Genomic DNA, 24,326 nt, shown 5'->3' on the forward strand with positions numbered 1-24,326 from the left:
CCCTATCATTGTGACCAAAGGTTATGCTATTTCAGTTATAATGAAGGCTAAAACTTAAAATTATATAAATACTTTGCACCAACACTTGAAATACTCAAAATGTCAAAGCAAGTAAAATTAACCCTTTGAGGATTTTGGAGTGTTACCATTTTGTCTGTGGCAAATCCACATATTGGACCATTTATAGACAAACATTGTCCTTTTATTGTTAACTACTAATTTCATTTTTCATCAAATGGTATCAAGTTGGTTTTCCTATCATTCTGAAGCTGAATATTTGAATTGCAGTACGTATGTTCAAATTGCAGCCGAGTATCTGAATTTAGTCAATTCAAAAATATAGAACGAAAAACTTCAAAATATCATGGTTACCAAATATTTTCATTGGATGGGTCATTTTGCATTACTGGAACCGCAGCAGTTGGGCTGAGGATGACATCATTTGACATCAAAGGAATCTCAAAGGGTTTACTATTTTGAGTTTCCTGTATTGCACAGCTGACACACACAAAATTTCTTTTAAAGATGAAAGTAAGCCTCATCTCATAATACCTATTAAAATTCAAATGAACATGCTCTTGGTAGTCAACATTTGCTGCATGAATGCAAGCTAAAGGTTGTACATACTCTTTGGCAGGAGATCTTGAATATCTATCTAGAGGTGATAAAGTATAATATATTACCCTTATCCTACCTACGGATTAAAATACTATGTTACTGTTTCAACAGTGCTGATTTCCCATTTACTGTGAGAAAAATTATGTGGGACAGCTGTGAGTCAACACACTGTGTAGTATTTCCTATGTAACACGTAATATTCAATGGGTGGTAGGGAGATTACAACTGGGCTGTTTTCATTACATTCAATTCATGTTAACCAGTGGTACATATGTAAGGTGAAATGTATGCTAATATTAATTTCCACATAGTATTTTAACCAAAGGGGGTAATATTACTTAACCTAGTTCATTGTTGAAGGTTGTTTCATACTAAAAAAGGATTAATGAAGTATAAAAACAATGAGAAAGAATGTATACCCGAAATAATTTAAAACCTCCCATTCTAATCACCTTCATCACAGCATAGAAGTGAAAACAGTAATCAATAATAGAAAGCAAAGAAGAGCATTAAATGAAAGTTCCCATTTACAATATTAATGCACAAAATCATCCTCAAGAAAAACAGTGCAAGACAGCGGGTTATCTATTTCTACTTACTCTGAATATGTAATTGTTACAACCTTTGTGCAACAGTAAACAGGAGGTAAGGCTTAAACTAATAATGGTTTGTAATAATGTGGGTATGGAAACATTTTGACAAAATGTAAATGGAAACTGAACACTGGAATACAATTGCAGAGTACAGAAAACAGTCTCGCTCGTGAAACAATAATAAACATGCTTTTGATGCATCTAGGAAATGCATGCTGTACTATACTGTCCTATCTAGGGGATGACAAATAAATTAAAACTAACACTAATATGGAAATGAAAGCATTAGGTTATTAAAATTAGTGACCTCATATGAGCAAAACAGCACAGCTGTAATAAACTAATTACCTATGTGCAGTCTCTAAACATTTACCAGTTTCTTGTAAACAGAAGAAAGATGACAAGATATAGCCTATTAAACTCCTTTGTTTCAATACCTGAGTAATCAAAAAGACTACCTAAAAACGACTACACATACCACAAAATAACGGAGTTATTTAAAAGGTGACATAAGAATGAACCTATAGTTCACTTTTGTCAGCCTTTCCCATATCCCCTTTCCTACTTTTCTTGACTTGTGTTTCAGAGGCAGCTTCAGGTTCAACTTCAATGTCTTCTCCATTGGGTTCATCTAAAACATTTTTATCTCTAAGCACTTTCTTACATACAGACTCCCTTAGAGTATTTCTCTGCTTTCCAAAATACCAGTCGGATATACGATCTTCATGGTCTTCTATAAACCTCTCACACTTGAAATGGTACAAAAAAATAGATGATTAATTTACAGTAAAAACAATTTCTTATGCATCTTAATTTTCCACCAAAACTACAAGTAATTTCATAAATTAAAACAAGAAGTTATATGTTCACTAAATGCACCTTGAAACCCTAAAGCAAAAACTTTTAACACAAAACCTTGGTATTTACAGCATTAACTCTTCTAGTGACTATCAAAATACTGTTAACTAACCTGAGTTTTAAGGTGAGAAATTTCAGGCCGAGGGTTCATCCCAAAGCTCATACGGCATTCCTAAATCGACTTTTTACTCCTTTGTTCCTGAAAATTTAAATTTTATTTAAACAAATCTAGTTATCTGAAAGGTCTGCTAGTCTGGTTGAAACTTAATTACAATTTATAATTTGACAAAGGATAACTAGACCACCAAGATTAGTTAAGGAAACTAACATTTACAGTAATAAGGGATAATGTAACAAAATTTACATTTACCAGATGTATCAGTCTTTGTGAGATTTAAAAAACAGAAGCTGACACAAGGCTTTTCTATATCCATTACCATTTTACTTACACAAGGTTATGTAAAGTTTGAAATGTCTGAACTCATTTTCTTAGCAAATCTTGTGGAGTCCTTTATCTCCTTGTGTATCCTGTATCGAGCATTCCATTGCAAACTTCTTCCAGAGGGGGGGGGTTTTCAACTAGTCGCAGCTCTCTGTAGGAAAGAGAAGTAGTAGGACTTGTATATTTCAAAATTTCTTTATATACATACAATTCAGCTTGTGAAAAAGTGAACTTATGTCGGGTGCTTTATAACATATAATAAACTAAGGATAGTAGAGGAATGAAAAAGTACTAAAATGTACACAACCACTACAACTGTGCAGATAAGCCTGTTCTATTATAAAACTAGGAAACAAATATTCACTTGGTTAAGGTTATTCAAAAGTTACAAACAGCCTTAAATGACACTTACCTGAAGTTATAAAACTGTTACATATACCCCTTAAGATGTACACCTGTACTTGTGTACTGTACTGCAATTCTTTAACTCTTCTCCTATTATGTATTATGAGCAACTGTTACTTATGAACTATTATCTTATACAGTGCTAGAAATATTTAATAAAGATACTTTTAAAATCTACACAGGAAGCAAGCCTGGATGGATGATGATTAAGTATTAAGAGTAAAAAAAAAAGAAAACTTTTTACTTTGATCAGTAAGAAAAGCATTAAAGGACAAGAAAATACTTACACATTGTATGTAGAGATAAAAGTATACATATGTATTAAGGAATACCCAAAAATACAAGTATCAAAAGTAGAAATTATGTATAATAAATAAAGTTGAAAACACCGCATATCAACCTGGTTCATAAAATAATTCCATCAATGATTCTCATTGCATTAAACACAAATGGAATTCTTTCTATAAAAAGTATATTATTTATTCAGTATACAGTACATAAAAGTAAAAAAGAAAATGGATATTCCATATGGGGAAAAAATTCATAAGGGCATATACGTACTAGCCATAGAAAAGAGGAGACTATGGAAAAGATTAACTTAAAAATTGACACAAAAAAGCAAGTACAGAAATTTCCTTACCATAAGTGAATGATTTAATCACCTCATTTATTAAAATGTTATTGTCATGATACAATAAAGTTTTATGCATACTTACCTGGCAGTATATACTTAGCTATAGACTCCGTCGTCCCCGATAGAAATTCCCGAATTTCGCGGCACACTCTACAGGTAGGTCAGTTGATCTACCGCCCCGCGCTGGGGGGGCGGCGGGAGGAATCATTTCCCGTTTTTCTAAGACAGATTTTCTCTTCCACCTGTCTCCTGAGGGGAGGTCGGGTGGGCCATACACCGTATATATGCCAGGTAAGTATGCATAAAAACTTTATTGTATCTGACAATAACATTTTTAGCATTCAACTTACCTGTCAGATATATACTTAGCTGATTTGGCACCTTTGGCGGAGGGTAAGAGACAGCTAATCTACTGAAATAGACAGGAAACAAAACATATGTTGTAGGTAATAAATTAAAAAACCTTGATTCCTACCTGTGTTGCGAAAGAGAACTTCATGGTACTGCCTAGGAGCCCGTATCGCTTCAAGAGCCTCAGCGAGGTAGTGACCTCATGCTTAAGAGTTCTTGATGGTCTGTTTACAGGGGTCTTACCCCACTTACGCTTCAGAACCTTAGGATCTTTGTCAATGGGGGGTTCCTCCCAGTACATGACAAAAAACACCTTGCCTATTGGGCATGATCATAGAGCACGACACTAATCCCGATCACCTGATCTCATTGGGGTTAGTACTAAGATTGAAAGGAGTCATCCCCAAACATCCTTTTCAAGCAACCCACAAACTCAACAACAATATTAAAACTAATTATTAAAAAATATTAAAACAAATTTAAGGATCAGCGTCTGCTCCATTCCAGCATAGTATCCGCTGATACATAAGGTCAAGAGGCGAAACATTTATCGTATGTTTATTCTAACATCCTTAAATAGTGGGATGCATAATACTGAATTGCACCTCAATAAGTTGCTACTAAAATGTTTCTCATGGACATATTCTTCGTAAAAGAAAGGGAAAGTTGCCACAGCCCGGACTTCGTGAGCTTTCACTCTCAGCAGCTTTAAAGAGTTCTCTTGGCAATTCCTATTGAGCTTCGGTAATTACATTTCTGACAAAGAGTGCCGGTGCGTTCTTTGACATAGGTCTCTTGGGGTTTCTACCGAACACCAAAGACCTTGTCGACATCCCTGAAGCTGTGTTCTTCTTTTCTAAATAAAATTTTAAGGTCCTGAGTCCAAAGCATGCAATTCACTGATCCTCTTAGCAGTTGCGAGAGCCAAACAGGGAATATGCATTTGCTAGTAAGACTCTGAATGAGATTTTATCTATAGGTTCGAACCCTGTCCGACATCAAGAACTTTAGGACAAGTCCAGGTTCCAACTCGGGGAATCGACGATCTCAATTTCGTAGTCTCGAAAGACCTGATGAGATCATGAAGATCCTTATTATTCTCGAGATTCAGCCCTCTGTTTTTCTAAAAACAGCTGAGAGCATGCTCCTATATCCTTGATAGTTGATACGGCCAATTTTGGATTCTTTCTCTTAAAAGACGGAGAAAAAAAAAAAAAAAAAAAATCCGCGATTTCGGTTACAGAGGTATTGGGAAGAGGACAGCTTCTTCGACCTACACAATCTACGGAAAACTTCCCACTTCGATTGGTAGACCCGCAGGGTAGGGCTCCTGCGGGCTCTCCCAACCTGTTTCGAGGCATCGGAAAACAACACTCGGTGAGGGTTCCGAATCAAGAGGACACTCCTTCGTTCCTTGTTAATGGGGTTTAACCACCACTTTAGGTCGGATTTTATCCCTGTTGGATGGGAAAAACCCCCCCCCCCGTTTCTGACAAGTCTCCTGGTCTTTGACTCCACATCCTCTTTAGATAAAATTGCAGAGGTCTGAGATTTAAGCTTCCTAGGGAAATGAACTGCCCTAACGAGGAAAGGGGTGCCCAGCAGACTGAGCCATTCCCTCGCCGAGGTCCAATTCTTTCCTAAAGAATTTGAGATCTTTTCTAAGCCTCGAGTAATTCTGTCTTGAGATGGAAACGCCCGAAAACCCCGAGAATCCATCTGTATCCCCAGATAGACTATGTTCTGTCTGGGGGATTAATTGTGATTTTCTCGAGGTTCACGAGCAGTCCCAGAGATTTTGTCAAGTTCAAAGTCTTCTCCAAGTCCTTCAAGCACTGAATTTCCGATTTTGCTCTTATATGCAATCGTCCGATTAAAGGGATATATTTATCCCCTCTAGCTGTAGCCATTCTCGCAACATTCATCATTAGCTTCCGTGAACACTTGAGGGGCCGTAGAAAGGCCGAAGAAGCATAGGGCTCTGAATTGGTATACTTTCCCCTGCATCATGAATCGGAGATTTTCTTCGTGAAAGATGCAGGGGGACATGAAAGTATGCATCTTGTAGATCTAAGGAGACCATCAATCTCCTGGACGAAGAGCCGCAAGAACCGATTTTGATGTTTTCCATAGAGAACTTTGTGTTCTCCACAAATCGGGTTCAATGCGCTCACATCCAGGACCGGTCTCCCAAAACCTCCCGAGGATTTCGGAACCAGAAAAAAGGCGGTTGTAGAATCCTCGGGAATGCGGATCCCGAACCAATTCAATGGCCTTCTTTTGCAAACATCTGTTCTACCAGTTGCAATAATGCTTCTTTCTTGGCAGTCCCCCTGTATTGGGCTGACAGTTCCCTCGGGTTCGTAGTCAAGGGAGGTCTGTCTCGAAAGGGAATCATATATCCCTTGTTACCACGGAAAGGGGACCATATTTCTGCCTGTCCCCCGAGTCCATTCTCGGAAAAATTTCGAAGTCTTGGCTCCTACCGGTGCTTGAAAGGACTGTTGTCTCATTTCGCTCTCTGATAGGTCTGAAGGAAGACCTACCTCTCTTCTGCTCCTCTCTTTCTTAAAAGAGGGTGGTCTGGCCGAGGAGCTCCCGTCGAAAGGGCTGTTGAGGAGCCCGATTCTCTCTCTAATAGGACCCGAAAGTCCTCGATTTCTTTGCATACTGGGCCAAGAGATCTTGTGTGGCCTTTTCTGTCAAGAATGAAATATCTTTTACTAGATTTGAAGGAAACAATTGGTCCGACAGAGGAGCATACAGAAGAGATGACCTCTGAGTAGGAGTAACTGCTTTCGTCAGAAAAAGAGCTAAAATAAGACTCTCTTCTTCAGAATACCAGTTCCAAACAGAGCCACCTCTCCTGATCCCATCCTGAAAAACCGCCTTGTCCATACAGGAAAGAACACTATGAAGGACTTCTGACTAAGAGATTCATCTCTTGTGTCTTTTTTGGCCAACACCCCAAGGGACCAGTCTAAGAAGTTAAAAACTTCTAAGACATTAAACAATCCCTTGAGAAGATGGTCATCAGAAGTCCCCCATGTGATCTTTGCTGATGACAAGGCTTGTCTCCTAGACGAATCTACCAGATTCGAAAAATCTGCTTCGGCAGTGGACGGGGGAGAGCTAGACCCGTGGTTTGCCCGTCTCGTACCAAATTCCCTTCTTTCCTGATAGTCTGGAAGGAGGGCAGGTAAAGACTGTCTTCCCCGCCTTCTCCTTTGGATTCCAACCAATTTCCTACGAATCGGAGAGCCTGTTGGAAATGGTTGGCTTTCATTTAATAAAAGATGATTGTTTTTGGGACCTTCGTGCTTGTAAAATAAGGACCTTGGAGAAGGAGGAGCAGTCGGGCTTAAAGAGTCCCCAACTCTTGAAGTAAGAGGGCTGCCAGCGTCTTGTAATCTGACAAACCCGAGCCGATGGTCTTCAGAGTCCGAAAAATCTCGTCCAAAATCCAATTCCGAAGAGGATTGTTTATTTCCAACAGGAGACTGGCCTCTTGCAACATCCACCCACTCTCGCAAGAACGACGACCGCCTGTGCGATAACTTGCGTCCCTACGAGAGATAGGTTGATCCTGCAAAACAACCTTTATCCTTCTCCTGGTCAAGAGCGATGGCCGCTTGTGCGACACCTTTTCTCTCCTGTCAGACGAAGGATGTCCTCTCCTATCGCTTTCTCCGGAACCACCTATGTCTTGACAAGGGCTATGGCCGCCTGTGCGACAACTAGAGTCCCTGTCAGTAAAAGGTTTATCCTTTCCGAAAGCTAAACAAATCCTTCTTGGCTTAATTGTCTTTTGGAAGAAGTCCGTCTCTTATTTGTCACTTGTGGCTCATTGCGCCGGGTTGGCGCTCGTGATTCCTTGCGCCAAGCTGGCGATTCTGGGGCGCCTTTCGGCAGGGTGGCGCTTCTGGCGCATCTGCTCATCTGGCGCCTCTGGCGCCTTTCGCCAGGCTGACGCTTCTGGCGCATATGGCCGCATCTGGCGCTTCTGGCTCTTCTGAACTCGTATGGTGTCTCAAACGCATCTGGCGCATTGCGCCAGATTGGGCGTTTTTGGCGCATTTCTTCATATTCCTCTGAGTATAAGCCGAACTTTCGTTTCTTTTCTTTCCTTCCCTCGTCTTTTTTATAGGAAGGAAAGAGTCCTTTCTCCGGGAGTCTCCTTAGTAAAAACCCTCTACTAAAGGCCGAAAGTTGCTCCTGCACATTTAGGATAATTTTCGCAGCCGCATTCTCTTTTTCCTTCCCTGATTGCAGGTGAGGGCGGGATGTCTAGAAGCGCGAAGGAAAAACTCCGATTTGCTGTTAGGAACCAATCTCCTTTTCTTCTTCTCACAAGGTGATAGATCGGAGAGCTCAGGGCTTGAATCAAAGTTGGAGCCTTCCAACTTCTCTTTAAGGGGCGTGACAGTTCATCAGAACTCCATCCCCTTACATTCGGTGAAGAATCTGACGAAGAAAAAACACTTCTTTAGGGATGCTTTTTCGATAGCGATCCTTGCAGTTTCGCGGGTCGTCACAGAATCTGCTGAGGGGACGCCTGATCGGTGGGGATTCTCCACAAACCTCCGTAAGGCTTTTGACATTCCGTCTCCTCTGGCCGTGAGCTTGGAAGAGGTCTAGGCCTGGGGAGCGAGATGAAGCCGATCAGACGTACCCTCCACTGCACTAGGGACACTTAATTCACTATCACTGTGCTTACCTTTCAACGTCAGCATTTGACGTTCCATCCTTGTAGCGCAGCTTTAAGATCTGCAATTTCCGTTGCCGGATTTTGGCAGTCTTAGTACTAGAGGAAGAAGATACAGGTTTAGGGTTAGGTGTTAATTAATAGGCTCGTTAGAGCGAGACCCTACTTACGCTTCTGGAGGAAGCCTCCTAGCCCTATCCATATCTAATTTCCTCAAATAGGAATTTAAAATTCTCCATTCTTCCTCATTCTATTTACACATTCCATCCACAGGTGTTAGAAATGAACATTCATTCCCTTCTACCCCCTTACAAACTGTGTGAGGGTCTACCGAAGCTTTCGGTAGCCTCACCATGCATCCCTCATTTACACACTGTCTTCTAACGTTAAAGCTAGAATCCGACATCATGAGAAATATCCAAAACCAGTCCAAAAAACAGTCCACAAAAGAGTATGCCAAACCAAAGATCCAATACGTCACCAAAATAAACCGCTTAGAAGATCATAGCGATGAAAAAAAACACCGAAAATCAAATCAGAGTAACAACAACAAATGTTATGCGTCACGGGCCGATAGAGAAAATCGTCTTAGAAAACGGGAATGATTCCTATTCCGCACCAGCGGCGGGGCGGTAGATCACCTGACCTACCTGTAGAGTGCCGCGAAATTCGAATTTCTATCGGGGACGACGGAGTCATAGCTAAGTATATAATTCTGACAGGTAAGTTTGAATGCTAAAAAATAAAGTTTGTTAGGTCACTCAGTCTATAACTGACTGCCTTCCGAGCTATAGTAAGCCAAAACTGTGAGGTTCCATGGTTGTTATAAATGGGAAACAATCGTTTTGCCCTGGTGGGTCGTTGCCTCCTTACTTATTCGTGTTTTTTCTTTGTGGGGCATATTAACGTCTGCCATCTTGCTTTTGACAGCAGCAGTCATGTCCAGGGTGGCAGCAAGTCTGGTTCAGAGTAGTAGCAGAGAATGCAGTACATATTTTGGGCAGCAGAGCAGAAGGGAGTCATTTGGATGGGTGATAGGTATAACCTACCTGTTGGCTTCAGAAGGAGGTAGAGGACCACCTCATCTGTTAGTGTAACATCTTTTCTGATGGCAGTATGAGGATGCTCAGTGATTCAACTAGGTCATCAGTGTGAATTTATTCCTTCAGCCAAGCAAACAGCTGTCTCGATGACTTGATCAGGGGTCATCTGTTTTTGTGAGTGTGTTTCCTGTTTCTGCAGCCAGTGGACTGTCTCGATGCCTCAACTGTGTTTGCGCCTGTTTGTTAGCATTCTCCTTAACGTTGTGACTGTCTAGGCAACCCTTTGAGTTTTGTCAGTTTTGTGGTGTGCTGCTTGTTTTTTGCATTTGTTATGCTGTAACATTGATTTTACTAAACCTTTATTATGCTCCCTGCTTTTGCATTATTGTAACCTTTATTTTATGGTTTTTTCCATTATTTACGATACGTGTTTTTAAGAGTATTAAAGCTGCCTGGTTTTGCAGGATTGGCAAAATCAATGTTTTTTTTGGTGGGGTTTAAAAAAAAAAAACCATGGTTTTTTGGCTTAAACCATGGAATATGTTTTTTTTTTTTTTTCTTGTTTATTTAATAAATTAATTCCTGTGCTAGTCAGTATAAAACTTCAGATATTTAGATGATATTCACACAAATCTCTTTGCCTATGTGTTTGACATACCATTATCCATTCATTTATAAAAAATGAGTTTTCTAATAAAACAAAAATGATATTGTTATACTTGCCTGAACACCTGAATTATTTGCCCTGGTCAGTGGCCGGGCTAAGTCAGGTGGTTTCAGGGAGTTTATTGCAATATAAAGTTTCAGTTATCATAATCCTCCATATCTCGTAGAAATGAGAACACTTTAGTTACAAGTCAAAATCTTTGGTTATTTGAAGTTCTTGGCATATCATGGCTTGGCTTGGCTTGGCTTTTAGAGTTCTTGGCATTGATTGGTTTTTAGATTGCATGGCATGGCATGGCATGGCATGGTTTGGCTTTGCTTGGTTTGGCTTTTAGAGTGCTTGGCATGGCATGGTTTGGCTTGGCTTGGCTTTTAGAGTTCTTTTCATGGCATGGTTTGGCTTGGCTTGGCTTTGCTTTGCTTGCCATTTAGAGTGCTTGGCATGGCATGGTTTGGCTTTTAGAGTGCTTGGCATGGCATAGTTTGGCTTGGCTTGGCTTTTAGAGTTCTTTGCATGGCATGATTTGGCTTGGCTTGGCTTTGCTTTGCTTTGCTTGCCATTTAGAGTGCTTGGCATGGCATGGTTTGGCTTGGCTTGGCTTTTAGAGTTCTTTGCATGGCATGGTTTGGCTTTGCTTTGCTTGGCTTTTAGAGTGCTTGGCATGGTATGGCTTGAATAGGCTTGGCTTTTAGAGTGCTTGGCATGGCATGGCATGGCATGACTTGGCTTGGCTTGGCTTGGCTTTTAGAGTGCTTGGTATGGCATGGTTTGGCTTGGCTTTGCTTGCCTTTTAGAGTGCTTGTCATGTATGGTTTGGCTTTGTTTGGCTTTTAGAGTGCTTGGCATGTATGGTTTGGCTTTTAGAGTGCTTGGCATGGCATGGTTTGGCTTGGCTTTGCTTGCCTTTTAGAGTGCTTGTCATGTATGGTTTGGCTTTGTTTGGCTTTTAGAGTGCTTGGCATGGCATGGCTTGGCTTGGCTTATCTTTTAGAGAGCTTGGTATGGCATGGTTGGGCTTGGCTTGGCTCTTAAGAGTGTTTGGCTTGGCTTGGCTTGGCTTTTAGTGCTTGGCACGGCATGGCTTGGCTTGGCTTGGGTTGCCAGGTTTTATATATACATTTTACTGCTTTTGCATTAATGCTGAGGTTTTTTTTTATTTAGGATGCTGCTTTAACTGCATTATGTTATCATTATGCTGCTTACGAAATGTTTTTTGAGCTGTTTAAGAATGACTTAATTGGGCTTTTATTGTTGCTGCTTTTGCTATAGCTTAATGTATTATATGTATATAATGTTTATTTGTTTTGTTTATTATTGGACCTGACTCGCTTGTATATTATGTAAATTACTCACTTGTACACTCACTTGTATATTTTGTAAATGACTCACTTGTACAATAATAAATTAATTTTATGCCTATTTTTCTGGTTTTGTTCTGCTCCTTCCTCCTTTGTTTGTCACAACTGCTGTCTGTCATTCCAGTCCCACTCTTTTTTTCCACTTAAGATCCTATGGAACCGAGTGCATTACAATGACTAACTGGGTATTTGTGTGCTAGGAAGTGACAAGTGGTTGGTGTATTTACAGCACTTAATGTAACAGGGTAGAAGAGCAACAAGTAGTGTTCTGGACCCTAGAAGAGATGAAGCATCCCTATAGTGTGAGTAATTTTTGCTCTGTTTTACTTCTGTAAGACGCTAGGCAGTAAAAAAAAATTTGTATCGATCTGTGTGGCTACAAAATTACCAATTACATAGTTTAGGTATGTTGGAAGTGAGAGAAATAAAAAATAACGTATCAAGTTTTAAGGTTTTGAATATTAGTGGACATGAGGCAGAAGAGAAGTAATTGTCTTAAGTAATCAAAAGATGTAGGTACATACTAGTTCTTAGCTGTGTGAATGAGCTCAAATTGAGTTAGACAGTAAATGTTGGTAAAACTGAGGGTTACTTGCATCTCGTTTATACTACATATCTGTCACAGTTGAGGATGCATTAGATGGGCAGAAGAGTATACTGTACTATATTTCACTCCAGACAAAGCAATATTGGTCCCATCCATTAGCTTCCCTGTTTATCTTGCCACTAAAAAAAAGGGGGCTTATGCCCTACAGGACAAGCTAGCCATGGGGAGGTAACAGTCTCTACAGATCTTGCATGGTTGCTTGCAAATGGCCTCGGTGATAGTCTTTGGTTGGAAGAGGGACAATGACTGACTTTGGCCCTGTGTGCAAATCATAATGCTAAACATGACATTTCAGTAAGGCTCAACAAAGGCCATATATTAAAAAGCTCAGCAAAAATTATTCACTATGACACCTCAACAATTAGTAAAGTATGAATCCTGATATATTCTTCCCATTATTTTCAAAGACATGGACTATGTATATTCTTCATAATGGAACACCCATTACAGTTTTCTTGTTAACTTTGTGAAAGTACTTTCTGTGAGTATAAATTTTGCAATGCCATTTCTGCTCCAAGAGAGATTGAAAAAACTTATTCCATTAATCAAAGGATAATCTCTATCCTTCCACTGGTTAAAGCCAAAACCTTACTTAGAAATTCCACTTGAGTGAAAAAAAAAACACAAAATAGCACATTGCCAGAAAATATCCTTCAGTTTCTTTGATGAAATTCAGTCTAATTTATTAGCCATTAATAGTTACACCATATATTTTCCTGTAATTTATCAGAACTCTGTTTATGTTTTCATTTGTTCCTCTTAAATTTGGTGCACAAACTACTTGAATTTGATTCTGGTCTGAAGACGTACTTGTCAATATCTTTGCGCTCGGTCACCTTTATACATAACTAATCAGTCTTCCACTAAATATACCAAAGTTATGGTAAGTATTCATGGTACAAAATTGACTTAACAAAAGATATACTAGCTATTAAATGGTCACCCACACTACATATATAAGAGCTTGACTATTGTAACAGTCATAACATGCCTAAGATTTTAAATACTGTATCAAAAAAATATCAGAATTCATAAAGGGCGAACTAAAATGATATTGTTATGATACAATAAAAGTTTTGTTCATACTTACCTGGCAGATATATATATAGCTGTATTTTCTGAAGTCCGACAGAATTTTAAAACTTCCGACACACGCAGTGGTCGGCCAGTGGTTAGTACCCATTCCCGCCGCCGCTGGAGGCGGGTATCAGGAACCATTCCCATTTTCTATTCATAATTTTTATTTCCACTGTCCCCTGAGGGGAGGTGGGTGGGTACTTGATTATATATATCTGCCAGGTAAGTATGAACAAACTTTATTGTATCATAACAATATCATTTTGTTCATGAAACTTACCTGCCAGATATATATATAGCTGAATCCCACCTTTGGAGGTGGGAAGGGACAGAATAGAAGGATTTTGGGAAACAAATGCATGCAGATGATTTACATCTTGGTTCCACCTGTTGCATAGCTGACTTCGTGATTACTGTCACCCAAGTCTGCTTCTGCTTTACTAGAGTTGCCAGCGAGGTAGAGACCTATAAAGCTGGTGCACTCCAGATGATCTGTCAACGGGGGCGTGACCACAATGTGACTAGACCATATTGACCATACCATGAGGGCTAAGAAGTAAAATAAATATATATATAAATATATATATCACCACCTGACCAACCTAGCCAAAGTTAAGGTGTGTTAACTAAGGCTTAAGAGTTAAGAAGTCGCCGTTGTCGGCGACTCAACAACTAAATTAAGAGCTCTTCCTAACCATTTTCTACAGGATAGGATGAGTGGTACTTCTTGCCCCCAAGATTGTGTCTGCAGACACGTATGGCCCTAGCGAGCAGCAAGATCTCATATGCCATCTTCACATCTCGCAGGGAGTGTGAAGTGAACACAGAGTTGCTTCGCTAAAACATGGTACTCAGGATGTTGCTGAGTGCCATGCTCTGTTGAAATGCTTCCGAGGCCGCGCCCTCACCTCGTGAGCATTCAGATAAAAAGATTTCAAATCTTTGTGCAAACACAATGAAGGAGCATTTTTGAAAGAACTCCTTAATTAACACTAAAGCCAGGGTGTTCTTCGATATGGGCAAGTCTGGTCTTTTTCGGAACACTGCAGATTGCCCGAATGACTTCGACTTTCTTGAGTTTTTATGTAGATAAAACTTGAGAGACCCGACAGGGCACAGGACTCTCTCTGGCTCCTGCCCACTAACTTGTGCCATCCTTGCTTCCAAGCTCCTGGCCCAAGGACAAAACAGGTTTCCATTCTTAGGCCACAACGGAAGGCTTAGAGAGCACACCGCCTTGTGTTCTCCAAAGCCAAAACTTGTGACGATGGCTTAAAATCTCACTAACCCTCTTTGTCGTATCTAGGGTGGTTAGAAGAAGGCCTTCCTGTCACATGCAAGAAGTTAACAGTAGAGAGGTTCGAATGCTTTGACATCAAGAACTTCAGACTACGTCTAAGTTCCATATTGAAAGCTTCGATCTGGACATGCACCTGTCAGTCCGTCTGTACTGAAAGTCAGGTGACCGACCAGTTGACCAGTCAGACGAATCAAGGACAGCAAGGCTGTACCCTGAAGACCATAAGGTACTTCTTGTTCGCTGAAGGATGAGTGTCTGGACTGCCTGGGCGATTCAATCTAAGCAAACCTTGGGGGGGTGGGGGTGTATCAACGCAACCCAACGTCGTCAGCGAATCAACTCCTGACTCGAGCTTCTGTGCCAGGAGAAAGGAGCAAGGAGCAAAAAGGCGATTCAGTCCCGAAGGAAGAATGCCTGACAGTCCAACCTGGTCTCATGTTACACGATCATCGGGGTGTATAAACGCAACCGACTTTCGTCAACAAGAAACTCAGGGCTACTATATGTCGCCTGATCTCGCACGAGTGTCTGACTCCGAGAAAAACAGGTGAGACAAAAGTAGATGGTGAGCAAGATTCGAGATTCCACAGAACTCAAAGATCGTGAAGGGCTTTGTTGTTTGACAGACGCAAATCTCTGAGCCCAAAGGCCGTCAACAACATATTTGCGTATTCTTTAATAGTTGTGACTGCCAGCTTATCCATTCTTCAGACGGAATGGAAGACGGTAATCTTATTCCTGTCAACATCTCGATAGCCTGAACGTAGTCAGACTCAGAGCGGAGAGGTTATAGGTACCTTTCGAGTTAAGAGTAGACCGACTCTCTCGGAAAGGTCCTTGGAAAGTGAACTAGGAATATGTGACCTCTGTGAATCCAGGATCCTGAGGCCAACATGGGGCGATCAGCGTCATTGTCGCTCCTGTGACGTCATAAATCCTCTTATTACATTTCCTAAACGATTGAAAAAGGGGAAAAAAAGACTAAACATCCATCCCCGTTCAACATCATAGGATGCTATTTAATGGTACCGATCCCGGATCGAGAATAAGGGAGCAGAGAAGAAGAAGCCTCTCGTCCTCAACATATCGAAGAGAAGAATGAAAGGGCGTCCCTAAAGTATTCACAACTCTCAACTTACTTCTAAAGAAATATTCCACTCGGAAGTCAATAGTTGCTGCCGTCGATCGAGACGATTCGTACGGACTTTTGCAATCCTGTAACGAACCTCTAGAGGATCGTTACATTCTACGCCTGTTGTTTATAATAGGCTCTTTCTCGTAAACTCGAACAGGGACCGAGAGAAGATACTTCTTAAGATATGAGAGAGCTGTGGAATATCAGAGTTGATCTGGACCACTGGTTCCCAAAAACTCGTTTCGAGGACTGGAGGGACTACCGAATCGCTTTACTTCTTTCAGATTAAGATCCAGGACATTTGAAACCCTATCCAGATGTTCGGTGGCACCTTCTTTCTATCACCTCAGGTGATAGACCGCACTGATAGATGTTCAGAATCATTCCTAGATCTTGAATAATATTTCAGTTTCCTGGTAGGAAAAAACTGTGATCTAATTGCAGTCTATTCGGGGAAACAAACTTCTTCAGGAAGGAAATGGTCCCCAGCAAGCTCATCCATTCCCTCCCCGAGTATGCTTACTTCCCTAATAAGGCTGCGCTTTGCCTAAGCAGGAGAGCATATAAAAGTGCAATGTTGCGGTAGACTCGTAGTTCTATACCGTGCGGTAACGAGCACCGAAAGGATTAAGAGATAACTCTGTTGAACATAGTAAGGCAAAACGCAAATGCAACGTTTATTCATTCACGTAAGAAATCCCTTCAATCTTAGGCTAAAGTCCGTGATTGTAGGACAGAGATACAGTTAGTCAGTCAATCCCGCAGGAGAGACGTCACCGCCAGCAGCACAGAGAATACGGTTAGTCAGTCAATCCCGCAAGAGAGAGACGTAACCTACCGCGCATGACAGCGCACGATCTGTTACTGGTGGCTCGGTTGGACTGGAGGACAGACACAGCGTGACAGCAGCAGCCAGCAGCTTACGAATGTCGTCTCTTAACTTTATGTCTGGGTTGCCAGCTACCCTATTCTACGAAGAAATATGAAATTTTCATTATTAAAATGAAGTTTTATTGTATACTTACCGAACAATTATAGAGCCGTGATTTCCACGAGCGGCAGGATACTAAATTCAAATTTAGCGCGTCGGCGTCGCCAACATGGTGTGATGACGTCATCTCCTCCACTCGCGGGAGAACCAGGTACAACTGCCCAGGTGAATCCAATTCTTTCTGCCGTCCGTCCACCTAATGGGAGGAGGGTGGGTAGTAATCATAATTGTTCGGTAAGTATACAATAAAACTTCATTTTAATAATGAAAATTTCATTTTTTATTGTAGTGTCTTACCGAACAATTATAGAGCTGATTACACATTTATGGGAAGGTGGGATTCAGTGGACCACTAGTATTTTTAAATGGTTACATTTATTGCAATACCAGTAAACACTCAAGGTGTCTGTTGTACCTTACCTTGTAAGAGAGCTACAGCAGACTGTTACTGCCTCTGGTCGGTGCTCTTCTTACTATTGTAGAGGAATTGGAATTTGACCAAAGTTAGCCTCTACAGGAGTGGAATCCTTTCGTAGTTCAAGCGAGTCAAGGCTGACTGACGGAGGATAGTAACAACAAAGATTGCCTTGCCCTGGGGCTAAGACCAGAAATTCAATCATACAAAAATTTGTCACCAACACCAGATTTAAAAACATATATAACCCAACCATTGTAAAATCTGACCTAACAGACTGGTGAGTATCCCAGGTACTCAGTACCCCCAGCTTCCCTTGAACTCGACAACCTATTCAAGGTGAAAAGTTAGCATAGAGGTGACGACCCCTGTGCCGTTTCTCCCAACACCATGCCAGAAACCGCCACCGGACCTAACGTTTTACAATTCTCGAAAACCGTTTCTATCTCTTTGAGATAATGACTCGCAAAACCGAATTCGATCTCCAGAACGTGCTCTGAAGAATCGAAGCTAAAGATAAATTCTTTTCTGAATGCTAAAGAAGTTGCCACTGCTCTAACCTCGTGAGCTTTAACTCTCAGAACGGAAAGATTGTCGTTCTCGGACTGCGAGTGAGCTTCCCTGATAAGCTCTCTAATAAAGAACGATATAGCCATTCTTAGAAAGAGGACGAGAGGGATTTTGAACCGAGGTCCAGAGCTTAGAAGATTGTCCTCTAATACCCTTAGTGGCAACAGATACTGCTTAATAGCCCTGACTGGACATAAGAGCCTTTCCTCCTCCTCATGTCCAACCAAATCAGATAAGTTCCTTACCACAAAACTCCTCGGCCAAGGATTAGAAGGATTCTCATTTTTGGCTAGAAAGGTCAAAGTATACCGAAAATACAGCATTGCCTTGAGAGAACCGACTCTTTTGTCTATAGCGTGCAATTCGCTGACACGCTTAGCAGAAGCTAGTGCAATAAGAAAGAGTGCCTTCTTAGTCAAGTTCCTGAGTGAAGCCGACTTCAAAGGCTCAAACGGTGGCCCCATGAGGAACTTAAGCACCACATCTAAGTTCCAAGCCACTGTATCTTGCGGGAGCTTAGTGGTTTCGAAAGACCTAATGAGGTCCGACAGATCTGAATTGGAGGAAATATCCAAACCTCGATGTCGAAAAACCGAAGAGAGCATGGCTCTATATCCTCTGATCGTCGAGGAGCCAGTTTCTTATAGTTCCTAAGAAATAGAAGAAAATCTGCTATTTCTGTTAAAGAGGTCGCAGAAGTAGAGACTTTAGCACTTCTACACCACTCTCTGAAGATTCTCCACTTCCCTTGATAGAGTTTGTTAGAAGACTCTCTCCTACAACGAGCGATAGCTTCTGCAGCTCTTCTTGAAAATCCTTTCGCTCTGCAAGATTCCGGACAGTCTGAACCCTGTCAGAGCTAGAGCGGACAAGTTTTGGTGGAACCTCTTGAAGTGAGGTTGTTTGAGAAGCCACTTCTCTGGAGGAAGAAGTCTGGGGAAGTCTACTAACAAACTGGAGAAGGTCCGGGAACCACTCTTTCCTGGGCCAAAAGGGAGCGATTAACGTTAGCGTTACATTGCTGTGCGACATGAACTTGTTCAGCACCTCTCTTATTAGACCGAACGGAGGGAATGCATAAGCTTCCAGACCCGACCAATCCAACAGCATTGCGTCCACCGACCAAGCTAGAGGATCTGGGACTGGCGAACAAGAGAGGAAGGTTGTTCCTTGATGTCGCGAACAGGTCTATTGACGGTCGTCCCCAAAGGCGCCAAAGTCTCTGACAAATCTTGTTGTCCAAAGTCCACTCCAGAGGTAACACTTGCTGTTGACGACTTAACTCGTCCGCCAGGACTTCATCTTTCCCGGAACAAATCTCGGGGACTAGCTGAACCTTCGCTTCGTTTGACCACAGGAGGAGATCCTTGGCTACTCGTACAGAGAGAAAGACTGAGTCCCCCCCTGTTTCCGCACGTACGAGAGAGCCGTGGAGTTGTCGGAATGCACTCCACTACTCGACCTTCTACTAAGCTCCGAAACTGTCTGAGCCCCAAGAAAATTGCTAACAGTTCCTTTACATTTATGTGAACTTCTTCTCCTTCTCCGACCAAGCTCCTGAAGTCCGTTGATTTCCCAGTAGGGCTCCCCAACCTGTGTTCGATGCGTCGGAAAAGAACTGTAGGTTCGGGAGGATGGGTCGTAATCTAACCCTTCTTCCAACCTTGCTCGAGAGAGCCACCACCTTAGGTCCTCTTTTATTTGATCTGTGACAGGAAAGGTAATCGAGTCTGGTTGTGTCTTCCTGCACCAAGAGGCTCTCAGGAAAAACTGCAGAGGTCTCATGTGCAGTCTTCCCAACGTCACAAATTTCTCCACTGACGTCAATTTGCCCAGGAGCCTCATCCACTGATTGGCAGAACTTACCTTTTTGTCCAAGAACTCCTGAAACTGTCTCCAGACAGCCTTGAACCCTCTTCGGGGACAGAAAAGCCCGAAAAACTTGAGCATTCAGAATCATCCCCAAATAAGGATGCTCTGAGATGGAACCAACTGGGACTTCTGTTTGTTGACCAGAATTCCTAACTTTCTGGCAAGATCCAGAGTTGTTCCAAGGTCCTTCATGCACCGACTCTCTGATTCCGACCGGAGAAGCCAATCGTCCAGATAGAGGGAGATTCTTACTCCTAATATGTGCAGCCAGCTTCCTATTGGGGATAGAACCCTGGTGAAAACTTGAGGAGCGGTCGCTAGTCCGAAGCAAAGCGCCCGAAACTGAAACAGAAACTTGCCTTCGAACATGAACCTCAGGTACTTCCGAGATTCGCGATGTATCGGAATGTGAAAATAAGCGTCTTGCATGTCCAGAGAGACCATCCAATCCCCCTGTCTGATGGACTCCAGAACCGACCGAGTGGTCTCCATATGAAATTTTGTTTTGGCTGGACATGCAAGTTCAGGGCGCTCACATCCAAAACCGGCCTCCAGCCCCCTGATGACTTGGGAACTACAAAAAGGCGATTGTAAAAGCCTGGAGGAAAATCCCCTTCTATCTGTTACTATCGCTTCTTTGAGAACAAGCCGCTTCCACTTCTGCGGCTAGCGCCAGAAATTTGTCTGAGCCCGGAGAGTATGCCTGGAATGGAATTGGCACAGGTGAGAGCGAGGGAGGTGAAACGAGAGGAATACGATAGCCGAACTTGAGTACTTGCACTACCCAGGCTTCTGCTCCTCTGTTTTTCCCCATTCCTCCCAAAACAGCGCCAGCCTGGCTCCCACTGGTGCATGAAGAACCGAGCTTTCATTTGGAAGGTTTGTTAACCTTGGCCGAGGCCTTAGACTGAGGTCGCAAATTCGACTTCGCCGAAAGAAGCGCTTGGGTTTTCTCCCTCGAAAAGGCGCTTGGGTCAAGGAGAAACCGAAGGAACAGTCTCCACAGGAGCTTTAGGTCTCTTAGTAGACGTGCCAGTAAATCCGAAGTAGATTTCTTATCTAGCGCAGACGAAATTGACAACACTACATCGTCTGGAAAGAGGTTATCTTTCACAAAAGGAGCAAACAAGAGAGCAGACTTCTGTTGGGACGTAACCCTTTTAGAAGCAAAGGAGCACCAAAGTTGCCTTTTCTTAAGGGTACCAAGGCGATGAGCGAAGCTAACTCATCACATCCATCCCTAATGGATTTGTCCGCACAGGACAGAACACCAATCCAATCCTCCGCTAACTCCTGAGAAAGAGAAGGACAGTCTTCGATCTTGGCCGCTTAAAGCGCCAATAGTCCAATCAAGGAAGCTAAAGACTTCCAAAAAGTTTTAAATTGATTCTTTACAACGTGGTCCAACTCAGGCGCTGTAAAGAAACTTTCGCTGCGGCGAAAGCAAGATCTTCTAGAGGAGTCGATTAAACTGGAGAAAGTCTCCCTGGGAGGAGGCAGAAACTCCCAGAGAAGGAGCTTCCCCAGTTACATAAAACCTATACCTCTTACGAAGCAACTTAGAGGAGGGTAAGCAAAAAGAGCCTTCCCTAAGTCTCTTTTCATAGACATCCATTTCTCCGTCTCTTTCAACGAATGTCTAACCGCTTTAGATAGAACAAGTTTTGGGAGGAGAGGTCTGAAGTTTTCCTCCTCATCAAAAAAGTCGAAGTTGGGGAGCGCGGGGCCGCTTTCTCAAATAATCTGGATAAGATACCAGAAGAAATCTAAGGAGACGTGAATAACACGAGAGGTGATGTGAATCCTCCTCCTCTACTTCTTCTTCATTCTCCGATACCGCCGAAGAAGTAGACGGAACTACAACCGATCTGAAGGTTTCGAACCACCCTTGGACTCATTCATCCAGTTGGTTAACATCTCTAACTGCTTGCGCAAAGGCGCCAGAGACGAACTCAAAAACAGTTAACGTAGGCTTGGAAGAGCCTAAATGTTTCAGCAGGAGGCGGAAAAAACAAAAATACTTGCCCGCCTCGCTCGGATCCGCCGAAATTCGAGGCGAAACAGGCGCATCAGGCGTAACAGACGAAAAGCGCCTAAAGAAACACCCTTAGAACTGCTAGCTACAGCGCTAAAACCACAATTCTACTAGTAGATGGAGCCGAAAAAGGCACAGATTGAGGCGACGAACGAGCCGCTAATGGCCGCGGCGCAACCCTACTCTCAGGCTCCTTATACCGCTTGACTGGAGGAGGCGAAGAATCGGCGCCTGAACGCCTCTTTAAGGGACGCGAAACGGGCGAATCTCGCCAAGAGCGCCGCGCAAACCGGAGACGAATCGCTTGAATCATTCAAAAGGCGTCTGACCGCAACACCTTTCCTTTCCAACGCTTAACCGAGCCCTGTCTGTGGGCAAACGATCCGCTCGACTCCCTTGGACTTCCGGTATGTCTCTCCCCGGTGCGGGGGGGAGCTGGACAGTGACCTTTGTCTAGGAGACGTGTCAGGACAGACAGACGCACCCTCAACTACACTCTTACCTGAAGCCGCTTTCTCCAAAAAACGTCTTAACTGAATTACCAAGTTGCAAAACCGTATTCGCTAGTACCGAAAATTTCTGATCTAGCCTCGATTCCAGACTGGGCAATGGTGTCGGAAGAAACTACACGGGAAGCCGGAGAAGCGGGATTAGTAGGAGGAATAGGAGGTGTAGTTAAAGGAGACATAACAATTTGAGGAGAAACAGAAGGAACAGAAGCATCGCAAGACGAAGCGGAGCTAAGTCTACTTTCCCTAAGCGCTGCTTTTCTAATTCTGTCTTTAGCTAATTTCTCCGAGTATGAACTAAAACTTCCATTGAGAATCAGTCCAATCACTACACTCGTTACATGTTTCGATCTGCTGAACAAAACCTGTCCCCTACACTTAACACATTTAGTGTGAGAATCATATTCTAACTTGGATAATCTAGTTTTACATCCTGAGATGCAAAACCTAACTCCCGACGGACTAGAATCCGACATGGCAACGCCTAAATAAAAAGCAAAATAACAACAACGCCAAAAAAGAGTACTTCACCAATTCCGAAGATCAATTCCACAAGAAAAAAAGCGAGCAAAGTCATCCAACCGCACCGACCACCGATGTTCACGACGCCGGCAGGAAAAGAATTGGATTCACCTGGGCAGTTGTACCTGGTTCTCCGCGAGATGGAGGGAGATGACGTCATCACCACCAGTGTTGGCGACGCCGACGCGCTAAATTTGAATTTAGTATCCTGCCGCTCGTGGAAATCACGGCTCTATAATTGTTCGGTAAGACACTACAATAAAAAGGTCCGTTATTTTTTGAGCAGATAGACTCTCAAGCTGGTATATTTAAGCGAAACAGAAAACGCTAAATATATAGATGCGTTTGTGTCGTCAGAACACTACCATACAACGGTAAAAGATAAATCGAACTCCTGGAAGGCTGCAGGGAGTAACGATTAAATGTCCTTAAAATAGACAATAGACCTCTCGGTTGCCATCCGAAGAGGTAACTACAGCAAGCGTATATGACTTGAAACCAACCAGAAATAAAATAACGCAAGGCAAAATGATATTGTTATGATACAATAAAGTTTGTTCATACTTACCTGGCAGATATATATATAGCTGAATTCGGAAATACAGCTACATACATATCTGACAGGCAAGTTTCATGAACAAAACTTAAGAGAATCGAAGCAGTCAGCTCAAGCTTCTTATGTTATTGGACATAAGCGTTCATTGACGTAGTCTACAAGTCTATTTCTTGTACGAGTCTGCGAATGACGAATGAGAGCTCTTCCGAATCTTGTCAATAAGAGCTTATTCGCTTACGCAATATCAAGTTAATGAGATGTTGTCAATGAGAACTAACCCATTTACGGGACAAAGAGATATTTTGTCAATGAGGGATACCCACTTACTTGACAAAACGATAGTATATTGTCAATGGGGGAAAGTCACTGAATTGACAAAATGCAATCCAGGAAGTCGAGCATTTTATTTTTTCCGAATCCCGTCTCAAACGAGGAAGGGGCAAGAATCCTGTTAAGAGACTGGGCTTACGGCAGGTAGAACGACGATGTTCAATTCGGCAGCGTAGTCCCGACTAGAAACTAACAAAACCTATCATCTGAAAAACCCTTTCAGATGGGCTAAAAGCTTGCAAAATTATCCTGGGAAGAGGAAGAAATTCTCCAACCAGCTTCCTCTCCCGTATCACAACTAAAGCCTGCTAAAGCTTAAAATTTATTGGCAGTATGGCAAAAGAAGTCCTATCTTGCGCTTTCCTGAAGAGCGTCCTTTTGATGAGTACCTTTGCAAGAATCCTACTGAACATTGCCGAGAGTCCCCTGACGTGCAGGACATCGAGCCTTTACCTAACCCGTAACTGCCTTTATCGCAAAGTCTTGACTGCGGTAGAGAAAACGAGATCTTCCCTAGAGCTTTCCTTAACTCCACCCTCCACCTTTGCGAAAAGCAATATGATATTGACAGAGACCTCTTGAATTCACGAAACCCGAGGTCTTGCTGGGTTTTTCGAAGACGAAGTTGTCTGTTCACTTTAAGCTTCCTCCGAAGCACTGCTTACTTCACTTCTTTGCATGTGAGGTATAAGGTATCACCGAAGGTAGAGGTAAAAATTCATGAGGCCCAAAT

General features: G+C 42.4%; 1 protein-coding gene and 1 pseudogene across 2 annotated transcripts in view; both read right to left on the reverse strand.

Annotated features, from left to right (window-relative positions):
• Positions 1 to 2,255, reverse strand: part of LOC135223776 (protein canopy homolog 4-like) — a 41,799-nt gene extending 39,544 nt beyond the window's left edge. Inside the window, exons 1-2 of one of the 2 annotated variants that reach the window (XR_010316584.1) lie at positions 2,182 to 2,255; positions 553 to 1,960 (exon numbers count right to left, since the gene is read on the reverse strand). Coding sequence is in view for 1 of the 2 variants with exons in the window: in XM_064262555.1 (XP_064118625.1) it covers positions 1,733 to 1,960; positions 2,182 to 2,232 (279 nt within the window). In the remaining variant the exon portion in view is untranslated. Of the gene's footprint in view, positions 1 to 181; positions 1,961 to 2,181 lie in introns of those variants that run through there. The other variant, XM_064262555.1, reaches the window with a different exon arrangement.
• A 259-nt stretch (positions 2,256 to 2,514) lies between these two features.
• Positions 2,515 to 24,326, reverse strand: part of LOC135224053 (protein canopy homolog 3-like) — a 36,240-nt pseudogene continuing 14,428 nt past the window's right edge.

This window comes from Macrobrachium nipponense, chromosome 10 (genome assembly GCF_015104395.2).
Source record: "Macrobrachium nipponense isolate FS-2020 chromosome 10, ASM1510439v2, whole genome shotgun sequence".
Lineage (NCBI taxonomy): Eukaryota > Metazoa > Arthropoda > Malacostraca > Decapoda > Palaemonidae > Macrobrachium > Macrobrachium nipponense.